This window comes from Nicotiana tabacum, chromosome 10 (genome assembly GCF_000715075.1).
Source record: "Nicotiana tabacum cultivar K326 chromosome 10, ASM71507v2, whole genome shotgun sequence".
Taxonomy (NCBI): Eukaryota; Viridiplantae; Streptophyta; class Magnoliopsida; order Solanales; family Solanaceae; genus Nicotiana; species Nicotiana tabacum.
In genome coordinates, this window is record NC_134089.1 from 105,197,794 (window position 1) to 105,212,075 (window position 14,282).

The window sequence follows — 14,282 nt, forward strand, 5'->3', positions numbered from 1 at the left end:
TGTATTTGAAGTCAGGAGCCCGCCTGAAGAGAGGAATGACGCTTATTTTTAAAAGTTGTTGTTGATGTTGGGAGCCCGCCCAGATAACAGAGGCATACATTTTAGTCTTTACATTTCAGTTGATGAAGTTGGGAGCCCGCCCAGATAACAGAGGCATACATTTCAGTTTTTATATTTCAAGCGTCGAAGTTGGGAGCCCGCCCAGACAATAGAGGCATACATTGTAGTCTTTACATTTCAAGCATTGAACTTGGGAGCCCGCCCAGATAACAGAGGCATACATTTCAAGTCTTTAATTTTCAAGTATTGAAGTTGGGAGCCCGCCTAGATAACAGAGGCATACATTTCAAGATCAAGTCAGAGGACAATAAAACAGAGGGTTACAATAGGAATCCCCAGCAGGAAACAATAAAATTCCCCGGCACCGGGAAACAGAAGGTTGCAACAAGAGGTCACAGCACAAACTCAAGTGCATGTGTCAAAAAGAAGAAAAGCACCGAAAAAAATGCAAGTAGACAAGAAAGCAAGACAACAAGAAAAATTGCAGTATAGCTTAGCTTCTTGTTTTCTTTTAAGCACGGTGTAACAAGGAGATCGGTAAGCAGTAGTAATAACATGCAACAACAGTAACATTGCAGTCCAACGGTAGTCCCAGCTACCAAAATTTCCCGAACTACATTGACCTGATTCCTGTTTAGCCCAGGATATGTAGGAAACCTTTGATGCAAAGGTTCGGTCAAATCTTTTTCAAAAAAATGCTTCACACGGAGTACTCGGATGGGCAAAAATCGCTCGCTTTATCTTTGCACGAAAACCCTTCGTGTCTTCGGGCAAAGAGGGGCAGCTGTAAGCACGTGATTTTTGCCCTATATGAGAATTACTCCCCAAAAAATTCAAAATAAAATGATTTTCCTTGGTGTGAAATTTTGTGAGATTTTGTGATATTTTGGATAATTATTTGTATTTGTCTGTGTTTGTTTATTCGTTAAATTAATAAAAAAATACAAAAATATGTCGCATTTGCATGTAGGATTTAATTCTATAATTGTTACTAATTAAATTTGTTTACAAAAAATTAAAAATTACAAAAATAGGCATCGTTTGCATTTTTAGCATTTAATGTCCAAATATACAATTTTATGCTTAATTATTACTTAATTGTGCGTTAATTGTTATTGGGAGTTAATTTGCGCTTTTATAACTTAATTTAATTCTTAATAATAGTTTAAGTATTTTTATAATTTAGTTTTAGAGAAATAAAAGAAGAAAAAAGAGCGAAAATATAAAGAAAGTCGGAATTGGGCCTCTTCTTCGATTTCAAGCCATAGGCCCAAAAAATGGCCCAATCTTCCCTACGACCCAGTCCATTTCGAACTGGGTCGACCCAGTCCATAACCCAAAAGACCCAAACCCCTTTTGTCTTACATTTTACAAAACAAAAACTAAAAGAAGAAAACCCTAAAATCTAAACCATCTAAACCATCCGCCCCCCCTCTCCTATCTTCTTCTTCTTCCTCCAAAGCTCCAACCAAGCATCCATGGCTGCCCTTTACCTTCTTCTTCGACACACCCTCATCGTCCAAAAAGTTGCTGCCCAAGCACTTCATCTTCTTCGTCCACCATTGTTGCTCTAGTTCGTCGTCGTTTGGTCGAGCTTCATCTTCTCCGGCAAAACAGTCCGTCGTCGCCACCAGTTGCTTCTGCTTGTGCGTCAACCAGCCCGTTGTTTGTTCCTTCTATTGTTCGAAGCCCCGTTGCTGCTGCTTCTGTCTCAACCAAACAACCAAATGAACACATCCATGGACGAGCTTCGACGTCGACCATGTCGTCGTCCATGGCTGTCCGCGCTGTGCTGCTGCCTGTCGCCACCGCTGTTGCTGCCTGTAGGTGCCGCTGCTGCTGTCTCGACGTCGTGCTGCTGCTGCTCGTCGCAGCAGGTGTTGGACGGACTGCTGCTTCTGCTCGTCGCGGTAGTAGCTACGGGCTGCTTCATCTTCTCTTCGTCTTCGTCGTCATTTGTTCGAGCTTTGGTCGAGGCTCGGACAGATTTGTTTACAATCAAAGTTCTTCGTTGATTCATCTCCGGTACATATCTTTTAAACTCATGTTGTGAAGAGCTTCAACATGGCAAGTAAATGAAGTTTGGAATTATAAGGATGTCTTTTACTCATTTAAATTTTATTAGTTTAAGTTTCAGTTTTGTTTTAGTTGGTTAATATAGTATTAAATCAATTGGTAGATTAGTTCTCTTTCTTAATAACAAATGGCTTAGTTATTTTAGGAACGCGATCAACTCATTTCTTTTAATATATGAAATAATGTCAACGATTTTTTACAAAATATAGAGTTAGTTTTTGCAAAGTATTCGCATAGGCAGAATATAAGAATTGGTTTATTTATCTCAAACTCAATCTTCGTAAGCAAAATTAACCAAACAATTATAACTTCGGACTAAAAACAAGTGGTGTAAAAGAAGGATGGGATTTATAGATTGTAAACATTTTAAGTCAAAAAATGTGTAAATAGCGTTTGCTCCAAATATAACAATGAAAATTCTTCAAAAAAAATATTACTTCATTTATTAAATCAATTGGTTTCCTAAGTTTTATACGCAATTCGCTTTTTTGGGTAGATAAATATTGTATTTACCATGAAAATGGTAGTATTAATCACACGTTGTTTATTTTTATTTTATTTTACTTTTTAAACTCATGGTTTTTGAGGAATATAATTCACACGTAAAAATATAATTTGCGGTCAACACTTAATGAATTGTGAATTCTTTTCAAGGAATTTAGAGGCATCTCAAATAGTGATTTCTCATGACTCTTACATTTAAAAATAGATGGATGCAATAAACATTTGTAGAGAATTTATTTACTGTCAAGAATATTTGCATAATTAAGGATGCGTTCGCGTGACTTGATTATACTTCTAAAGGCGATTCGGATTATGCGTTCGCGCAATTTCGAGCAAATTTTTACTAAAAAGAGATTTCTCAGAGAATATCATTATTAATTTCATAAAAACCCAAGATGTGATGTTCACTACTTAATTATACCAAAGGGCGAATGTTCTTGATTTTATTTAAAGCATAATTTCGAAAATGATTATTTTAATAAAAATATTATCTGTATTATTGTGTACACGTGCGCGTGACACAACTCCGCATGTTTTAAAAATATAATTTATAACACGAATATACGTACGCGTGATTCGATTCAAAGAAGGGTCTTTAAATCTAAATAGAAGTGGTAACAATAAAATCATGCAATAAAAATGTATTTAACAAATCAAAAATAATCAAGCCGAATATAACAGTTGAGCGACCGTGCTAGAACCACGGAGCTCGGGAATGCCTAACACCTTCTCCCAGGTTAACAGAATTCCTTATCCGGATTTCTGGTGCGCAGACTGTTAAATAGACAGAGTCATATTCTCCTCGATTCAGGGATTAAAACCGGTGACTTGGGACGCCTTAAAATTCCAAGTGGCGACTCTGAAACAAACAAACAAATCCCGTTTCGACTGTCCTTTAATTGGAGAAAACTCCCCCTGTACCCTCGCGGTGGCGGAAAAAGGAGGTGCGACAAGATCTCATCTCGTACAATTACATCATGAGAAGAGTCTGTGGCCGGTACAGTCTGAGCACGATCTCCTCGGACAGACTTAGCTAAGACAAATTGCATCCCCGCCGATGTAACAGCCTAGCAAAATGCCGGGATTGGGCCTTCTTCTTAGAAGCCCTACGACCTATCATCATGAAGAGGTCATGTCAACAAACGACAACGAATAGTCAAAGGCCAAAGCAAAAGAAACACTTACCAGATGGAACTTTCGGCCCAAAGCGTTTGAAGAAGGCGGGCCAATCTTGAGTCCCCGCCACATAAGGTAGTACACGAGCTACCCAGTCCTCGATACCGACAACGGGAAGAGGTGCATATCTCTCAGCTGTACGAAAAAGTCACAAGTAAATACAAATTAGAAAGAACGAAAGTAAACAAGTAATACCAATACCTACGGTTATGATTCTACTGTTCTGGAAATCCAGCGGGGTCCGGCACCAGGTGCTCAGTTTTGATGAAGAAGTATTTGTGCCAAAATTTGCGGCTCGCCCAGTCGTCCGTCCCGACCACCAACCTCCTGGTCCCACGATGTCGCAGGTGTATCATGGTGCCCCTATGAAAACTTGGGGAAAACAAATGTAAAAGGTGATGAAGGCTAACTTCACACCCAGCCAACTCCGCATACTTCGTCAACACTAGAAAGATTTTATACGTATACAGAGATAGTTATGCCGGGCAGACTTCATAGAATCGACAGAATTCCTCCGCCAAGGGAAAAGGAGGGAGGGCATGACCGATCACAAAAGGGTACACATAGAAAGAACAATATCCCGGTCTGTGGACCTCCACGAGGTCCTTCCCAGCCGAAACCATCTCGACATGAGGAGGAATATTGTACTTAGACCGGAGGTCATTTATGTGAGCCGACCCAATTTTTGAGACCACCGGAACAGGGGAAGGGGCAGGTTCCTTGTGGAAATCATTCCTGGACATAAGGTTTGTTGGTAGTATCTTCTCCATAGTGGGGAAACTATCCCCCTCCTCAACCGCTATATCCTCGCCACCGGAAGGAGGAGACATGGAAAACAGAGTGGAGTAGGAAACTTCTTCATGTGTTCGGTGTGTTCTAGGCATCTTGGTAATAGAGGGCGTATTGGTAAAACTTAAAATGAGGAACAATGATTGAACGGAAAAGATGAGAAGCGAAATCATGAAAACTGAGCTAAAGAACTAAGAAAGATGATCGGTGCTGGAAATGTGTACACAAAGAAGTGGCTAAAAGTTTCTGAAGAAACAAAACCTTCACCTATTTATAGGGTTGAATGGCACAAGAATCGAAGTAGAAGACTGCCAGTGACGCTAAAACCAAAGTGACAAGCAATCAGACGCTGTCTCGGGAAGGTGCGTAATGATGATGTGCGTAGGAGTGACGTCACATCCTGATAACTACATCGATTAGGGTTCCATAGGACATGTCAACCTCTCGACCTTAGCCAAAATGGCACGACACAACAGCCAAATTCAGTAACGGGAATGAGTGATATCCGCTCATCGAGTACGTGTAGGGCCACGACCTCAATGAGCGGAGAGACTAACTATATTGGACCAAATTTGACAACCACGACAACGAATAAGCGAGTCTTGGGATGGAGTCATTACAATACAACGATTGACAGTCGTTGTGACAAAGGATGACGACCAAAGGCGAGCAGGTGAAGTAAAGTAGTTTCGGTAGTCTAAACTTAGAAAGAGATAGGAGGAATATACCTTTGGAGTATTCTTTGTGATGTACTTTTTAGGGTTTTTTGGGGAATGTCCCTTATAAATAGGAGGGGATAGTAAACGAGAAAGGGATCTGCCCTTTTCGAGAACTGAGTGATATTATAGGATTGAGAAAAGAATATACGAGAAGGTTGTCTTATTCATTTCATCCAGACACATGTTGTTCATTATTTGTCTATAAATCTCAAGATCCCACATAGATATTGACTACTTTCCATTCCACGTCGTCAGAGAAAGGTTAAACCCAATCATATAATCATTGGGTGACTATTGTTTTATACTACAATCCTTGTTATTTCTTACATTTATTACACTTTCATGATATTGCACATCTTGTCAATCATAACATATTAAGTTCACTATTTAATGTTTATAAACTCTACTCATCATATAAGAATTTTGCTCCACTTGATCTAGAGATTATTAAATTCAATTGAGATTCATCCTATTAATTTATTACTAATTAGTTTAGCATTTATTTGCTCAAACACAGGCCTATGTTCGGAGAAAGAGTAGTCACCAAACCCTATTAATTTTAGAATTTTTTTGAATATATAAATATACATATTTGAAAACGGTCATATAATTTTTTTGAAACCCTTGAGATTAAAAGTCCGATATGAATACTGGTTGAGCGATTAGATCATGTATCCCACTACCTTTAAATCCTGAATTCGTTGTATGGGTCAAAATCTATCTTCAGAATACTTTAAAGCAAAATGGTATTGGTGAAACGCTCTCAGATTATCACGTGTCGAAGTGATCTAAGAAACGGTGAAGGTCGTGGTCGAAGAGTCAGCAAGGGCTGAAGCCGAGGAGTCATCAAGGATCTAGGCCTAGATCGAGTACCCTTGATAGAGTTATAATGGCTAGTTTCAAGATAGGATATGAAAGAGAGTATTCTATTGGATATTTTCGGCACTTGTACTATTAGGGTTTCTAGGAGCATGTTCCCTCTAAAGAGAAAGACACAATGATAGGGGAGAAGAGATATTCATTTGTAAAATATACTTTGACTTTAGAGAGAGAATCTGGTTTTATCACAAACACACAAAAATAACCGTTTCACGGAGATTCTTGCAGATACTTTTCACTCAAAGGCTTATCCATCACTCTCGATTGTCAGAAAGAATATTCATTGATTTCATCCTTTCTCGGGCGACTTCTTTGCATTTATTTACATAAATACCATTTATTATTGTTCATCACTATTGAATACTACATTACTTCTATTTGGGTTCTTAAATACTGATTGTTGCGCTCCGCCATACATTTGGAATAGATCTACATACTATTTATTACATTGCCGAAAACTTCGTCTTTAGAATATTATTATTGATCAAGATTAATTCTCATTTGTATAAATTTAGTTAGTTGAACCAACATCTATATTTTTGTTCAAACATTCGTCACTGTCCAAGCGATAAACCTGACTGCCACGGAAGTTCGAGAGGTTATCTATTTTCTTTTGGGTAGATGTCCTTGTTCCGTTTTACTCTATTCTTTGTTCCGTTTTACTCTATTCTTTGCATAGTGTGGTGACAGCTGACTAATATAAAGTACAATTATTAATAAATCCATCTATAGGGACTAGGGAGTATCTATCAGTTCGAGTAGTCATGAGTCATGACTCTTCATTAGATAACGTTTTGGAAAGTGGAACTTAGCCTATTGAGTTTTGAGAAAGTAATAGATACACGTCTTATATGTCAAAATGTTAATCAAAGTACCACTTTGCCCTGTAAACAACTTATGTTAAGTTAAAAAAATTTGCATACAAGGAACGATTTAATCATATAGTTTATGAAAGAGATAGTTATTTTTCTAAAATTGAAAAAAATGCTTTTTACAAAATTATATTCATTCTAATTTTTATGCCAATCACTTGATAAATGAACACACGTGCAGTTGCCACTTTTCAAAACTTGAATTACGTCAGGGCTCTAAATGAAAATACCCCAACTTACTGTTCCATTCTTTTTCTATTTGTGAGTGATGAATACGGTAGGAGAAAATAATGAACGTTGAACGTTTTCCAGGAATATTGAGAGGCTCCCGTCAAAAGTTTCATGGTGCAGACAACTTAGATTAGCCCAAGCTAAGGACAATTTGAAAGGCCATTGACAAGTGGCTGTAGGAACAGCCAGAAAATTAGATACAAAAAGAGCCAAATTAAAATAGAGAAATGAGAGTCGGCAAAAAATGCAAGTAGCACATATACGTGATAAATTGAAACAAGGTCTTTTATTATTATTGTTAGGTGTTTGTCATAATTTTCTTACCATATTTGGTTTTACTATTTGTTGAAGGAAAGGGCAATATAATTACCTTAATTGAGTTTTCCTTTTTGTAAAAGGAAATTATAATTCTCCTATACTTGAATAGTCCTTTTTCTTGTAGTAAAAAGTTTGGACTTCTATAAATTGAGGATCCTTCCTTCCCATTCAGTAGCATCCACAATGTAGCCATATGGGGTAGAAAGTCGTGTTTAGGGGGAGAACCTTATGAGACAAGTCACTTGTGTTTGCCTCTTCGTGAGGTTGTTCTCTCGATATTTTGTACTCATTTTTATATAGTGGATTGCTCATCTCCACGGTGGACGTAGGTCAGTTGACCGAACCACGTTAAATGTTTGTGTTTCTTTTGGTATATTTCTCTTTGTTGTGTGATTTATCGTCGTTCAAGGTTTGCTTTGCTAGCTTCCGCATAACACCTGACTTTTGCGGTCCTAACAAGTGGTATCAAGAGCCAGCTTCGAGCGAGGTTCAAGACATGTTCATTTTGGCGGGTTCAGTTCGAGCCACAACATATTTGACGATAATCGTGATTTTTTCTGAGAAATTTGACCGGTGTGCTACGCACGTTGAGACAAACTTTGTGGTGGAGATTTGGAGATGCGACCTGTTGAAGGCTATGTGAAGAAGGTGGATCAAGTTTATTTTGTCAGAAAATTCCGGCCAAGGGGGAGAATTGTTAGGTGTTTGCCATAATTTTCTTACCATATTTAGTTTTCCTATTTGTTGAAGAAAGGGCAATATAATTACCTTAATTGAGTTTTCCTTTTTGTAGAAGAAAATTATAATTCTCATATACTTGGCAAGTCCTTTTTCTTGTAGGAAAAGGTTTGGACTTCTATAAATTGAGGATCCTTCCTTCTCATTCAGTAGCATCCACAATGTAGCCATATAGGGTAGAGAGTCGTGTTTAGGGGAAGAACTTTATAGGACAAGTGTTAGTGTGTCACTTGTGTTTGCCTCTTCGTGAGGTTGTTCTCTCGATATTTTGTACTCTTTTTTATATAGTGGATTGCTCATCTCCGCGGTGGACGTAGGTCAGTTGACCGAACCACGTTAAATATTTGTGTCTCTTTTGGTATATTTCTCTTTGTTGTGTGATTTATCGTCATTCAAGATTTGTTTTGCTAGCTTCCGCATAACACCTGACTTTTGCGGTCGTAACAAGTCTCACCAAGCACTCCACTTTTCATTCTAAGACCAAACATATAAATAGAAAGTATCATTGGATAAGAATGGTCATGGAAGAGAAATTATTTGAGGTTGAGAAGATACACACTGATAAAAATCCTTCGGATATGCTGACAAAAGCGGTGGTTGCAGATAAACATGAATTTTGTAGAAAATTGGCAGGCATGAAGCCTGTCAATAGTTTCTCTACTTAAAGACACATTTGGTACCTTGGCTGGAGGGGGAGTTTGTTGGGCTCATGCCTATGTTGTCCAGCCAAAGGCCCAATGGCTTAATCCTATTCTCTTTTGGTTTCTATTTCTATTTGGAATTGGATTCGGTTTATTCCTATTTTGAGTGGGTTTTGGCTTTAAGAGAAAGCACCACTCATGATCTATAAATAGGACAACCTTGGAGAATTATTCTATACTCATTGATACAAGTCTTTGAAAGACTTAAGCACATAAGAGTGGTTTTTGAGAGAGCTTTCGTCAAGAGAGAAGAGAGAAGAAAAATATTTGTTTTGCTGCAGATTTTTATTCCGATCAGCCAATATTCAAATTACGTTTTCCGTTGGTTAAACGTTGGATCGGGCTAAAATTTAGACTGAGTGTTCGCAACATCGTGGTCTTGGATTTGAACGGTGGAGATCGGATTTGAAGGCTTGTAACATCTGATTTCGAGCCTCGAACAACAGTTTTATTTTTGTGAATTCTCCTCTTTCTTCAATTGATTAGTTGTTGCTCTTGTTACAATTGTTGCTCCGTGTTTGGCACTTGTTGTGTATCCAATTTGGAGAACTTTTGTAACTCTCTTATTGTTATAGTGTAGCTTTTTGGATCTTTGTGATCCCGTGGTTTTTACCTTCGATTTAAAGAGTTTTTCACGTTAAAATTTAATGTTTTTTATCTTCTTTATTTTCGGGTTTGCCTCTTCCTCATCATAACAATTATTTGGTCATATTTTACGTTTACCTTCAGATGCAGGTGTAAAACATTGAAGATGTTAAAAGGGGAAGTTGTAGAACTCATTAAATCACCATATGCACGGAGGAAGTCGTGCCTAGAGAGTTAGACTATTCCCTTGGAATATATCTGTGCAAACCTAACAAAAAAATATAGCACAAGGGAAGAAGAAGATCAATATAGGCAATTACAATATAATCAAAATATATAATTATTAGTATTGTTTACTCTTAAATTAGATAACAATTAAACTTGTATGTTGTTTAAAGAATAGGTGATTTAATTTAACACGAATGATCAAAGAACAATAAATAACTGAATTGAAAAGAAATAACACGATCAAACCAAGTGTGGTGAAGTGATTAAGCCTGGGTTAGACTCAAATTGCAACTAAATGAGTGAACAACTGAAGAACACTTGAACAATTGCTAAAAGCCAAAATATACTTTAATTTATTGCTTTCATATGCATGCCAATAGTGACCCAAAAAATGTAAGGGTTCTCCTCTTTATATGTAGTAGAGGAGTCTTAACCCTAATACAAGTCTAAATAAGGTAAAAATCCTTTCTTCCTTTTCTCCCGCAAAAACATGTTCTACATCCAAAATCAAGCGTGATCTGCGCCGTAATATCCGGCTGATGGTAGATATTTCAGCTCTTCATTTGTCTTGTTTAACCGTTTTTCCTTTACCCTCAGTTCTTCGTACTGCTCGAGCTAGAATCTTTCCGGGTTCAACCATGCTCGATTCCCGACGTATCATTCTTCGTCTGCTCCTGATTTCGATCTGCAGGTACCCTCGATCTTACTCAAGCTAGTAACGAGTAACGTTGTTCCTCGCTTCTCAATGGAAAAATAGGGGTAACTCTATCCCCGATTTGACCCGTACACAAATATATTTACTTTAGGGTCAGTGTTCGCTAAAGTCTTTGATATTGTTAAGTACTCATATATGTCTTGTGAAATGTAAAGAACTAGTGTTAAAGAAGCTTATTAATTGATATTGGACTAAATTTTAAATTAATAGCGAAATTGTTTCATATATATAATTAACCCAACTTACTTGGGATTAAGACATGTTATTATTTTTAGATTTTGTAGAGCAACATTCTATCCTCCACCACTTTGGTAAATGGATTGCCATTCTGATTTACTTAACACGTGTACTGCTCCAAGTAAGTTCAACTATAATTTCAGATTCTTTAGATTCACTTGCCACCTAACGTCCTTTCCTCTCTCCTTTTCTCTTCTATATTATTCATTGGCCACCTTATATCCCAAATATTAAAATAAAGAGGCGTCCAGAAAAAAGCCTAGCAAGAAATCTAAAGGACCAAAACCAAATAGCCAGCTACACCAACCTGCCTGAACCACGAAGAAGCAAAAACAAAACCGAGTATGGTGTACCATTAAACACGCAACCTGCTATTACGCGTGAGTCCTTTTTTTCCCATAGAGGGGTGTCTAACTTGTTATCCGTAATGCAACGTATTATTATTGTTATTATTATTATTATTATTTTTGGAAAATTTCAAGAAAATTCGCAGTTGCTATTTTTCGGGTGCGAACAGGAAAACCTGCTCACTGTATAATAACTTACAAACCACACAAAAAATATAAATTATATTAGACATTCCGATGCGACAAACTCTGACTGAGAAAGTTGTTAGTGAGGGAAATTGATCTAATGCAACGTTATTTAAAACGGTCTTTTAAAGCTTTTTATGAGATGTTTTTGGAGGATAATGTACACTTTTTAAATCCTCACCACATCTTCTTCACGTGTCCTGCACTATGATAGAGCTATGAGTGAAATAGATAGAGAATATACTTCCAAAACATGATTCACGAAGACGTTGCATAATCCTATTGATTATCCTCATGAAAAATGTACGCGTATCCAGGATCAAGGGAACCTCATATACCTGAATTGGATATTCCCTCTTCACATATTCCTTTCTTGATAATTTGATTCTGCTACTAGTTATTCCAAAATTCCTGCGTGCCTGCAGTATTGCATGAACATAGCCGTAAAATTTACCTTTATACACTGATAATATATAATACAAATTTATCATGTCACCTTTTTAGGTTACCTAAAATAACACTATGTGTGACATCCATAAAAAGATGGGATTAGTAATCTAAAAAATAAGGTATCAAAAGTGTAGCTTAGTACTCAATGAATTAAATGAGTTGAGAATTATAAGGTGTCAGACTCAAACCATAGCGGAGATTAAAAAAAAATACTAGGTGATTTCTCACCATTTTTTCAAGTCTTAGGGGACAAAGTTACTTGGTATCTATTGATGGTGGGAGGCAGCAAATATCCCGTAAAATTAGTTAAGGTGCAAAATAATAGCAAGCCAATAAATAAGGTAAGTTATCTGTTACATTTAAACGAAATTGCAAAAATACATTACGTTGTAAGTGTACGCATATAGGGTAAATTCGGAGCCATATATATTAGTAGAAGTATTTGGAAGAACATGAGCCCACTATGTTTGTCTTTTTACTCAAGTTGCATTTAGAATTATGCTAGAGTATTACTTTCTAACCTATGAGTGTAATTGACCTCCACACATTCAGAATCCTCATCTACGTGCCTCAACCATCTTCTCTATATCCTTATATAATCCAATAGAAAAGAGATAACGTACACGAAAAGGGATAAAGAGAAAAAGAAGAAAAAAGCAACATCCTCTTGCTTTTTTTCAATTTTTAAAACTAATAATATTCTACTCTTTCTTAGTTCATAGATTTTGGTAGTTGAGTGAATAGTCAGGATGCTGGAAGGCAAAGCAGTAATTGGAGACACAGACATGCTGGCAACCATGCAACGAGATGCCTTAGATTTAGCTGCAAAAGCTCTTGATTTTTTTGATGTCACTGAGGCCACTGAAATTGCCCGCTACCTTAAAAAGGTACTCCTCATGATAGATTAATTTTTTTTTTTGTCTTGTTCTGTTTTTCATGTTTTTATTTTTCCCATCAAATTTCGTAGACTAGGGTTGATCATGGCTAGAGGCAGATTTTGAATATAGAGTTGATGGTTTCAATATTTATATTCTTACTGCTGGAGCTGGATCCATTGCATTTTACCTACTATTAAAATTATTGGATTATGTTGAACCCTTACCTTGTTGTCTACATCTTTCTCAGAGCAAGAATTTTAATAATGGGAATCAAAATACTATAGGATTCCACTACTAGCACTCGAACCGACAAAGCTTAAAGCTTTAGTCATATTTATCATTGTACTAGAAATTAAATTTCCCTCATGTAATTAAAGGGGATTTAAGAATTTATGTATTTAGATATCAAAATTATTGTACCTTACAGAATTTTCATTGAGGGGTGTCAAAATATATAAAAGTAAATATATCAAAAAATTAAGGAGAGTCAACAACATAGTATATATACATATAAAATTTTCTCTTTACCTACCTACACAATGTATTTTTCCCGCGAAGGGGTGTCGTTCCTATAAGATGGCTCCGACACTGACCTTGTACAACATAATTTTACCTTCAGTATAATTGTCTGGAGGGGATCATGCACACGAAAAGACATACAAAATAAAAGAGTTTGGATTTTGTTGTGTTGGATGCAGGAATTTGATACGATGTATGGACCGGGTTGGCAATGCATAGTAGGGACTGACTTTGGTTCATTTGTAACTCATTGCTATGGCTGTTTCATCCATTTTTACATTGGCAGCCTTGCCATTTTGCTCTTCAAAGGCTCAGCTGCTCTGGAGGACGCCAAAGCTGAGGCTGAGGCTGACCGATTTTCCGCTCTGCAGGAAATAGCGTGAAGCCGCCATTCAGCCATACCTCCAAGTTGTTGATTAGAATGGAATTAATTGGATGTCCCGAGCCTAATGTCACTTCTCCATTTTACCATTCTCAGCCAGGACCTACTCCAATGTACAATATTAGGAAAAAATATATATTAGGATCTTCCAAAGTTTTTCCCATAAATTATTTTCAGTTTAATCTCTTCACATTTTTGTTTACAAGTTATATATGTCCATTCTCTTTGGTCATGATCAATGTCATTTTGCTTTATGATTTTGATTCGTTGACTATTCTATTTTACAATTCATTGATAGCATTTGTCATCCTTGTTTGGAGTTTGAACAAGAAGAACATGGAGGATCAATTATGTGGTCAAGGATTTTAGTAAATACCAATAAATTCCGCATCAGAGTTACCCCAAAAAAATAAAATTACGCATCAGTTAAGTTCATTTGGATTGGATATATGAATTCGCAATATCATAAACTTTGTTTGTTGTATAATAGTAGAGGCCAAAAGTTTTCTAATTGGAAATTTTCCCTTAGAAATCTGAACCGAATAAATTTACTGAATAAGTCAAGTATTTGACTCAAGATAGGTTCCCCAAATCTGAACCAAAAAAAAAAAAAAAAAGAACAAGAAGAATATTCCGAACCACAATAAAATATATATGACTCAACCTTTTGTATGCGTGAGGACGGAGTCAAC

At 36.8% G+C, this 14,282-nt stretch overlaps 1 protein-coding gene across 1 annotated transcript; it reads left to right on the forward strand.

The window, feature by feature from the left end:
• Positions 1-12,419: 12,419 nt before the first annotated feature.
• On the forward strand, positions 12,420-13,854 carry LOC107811917 (uncharacterized). Its single transcript, XM_016636908.2, has 2 exons — positions 12,420-12,698; positions 13,388-13,854. Exons 1-2 carry the CDS (start codon positions 12,561-12,563, stop codon positions 13,589-13,591), a joined length of 342 nt encoding a protein of 113 aa, XP_016492394.1. The 5' UTR covers positions 12,420-12,560; the 3' UTR covers positions 13,592-13,854.
• Positions 13,855-14,282: the final 428 nt, after the last annotated feature.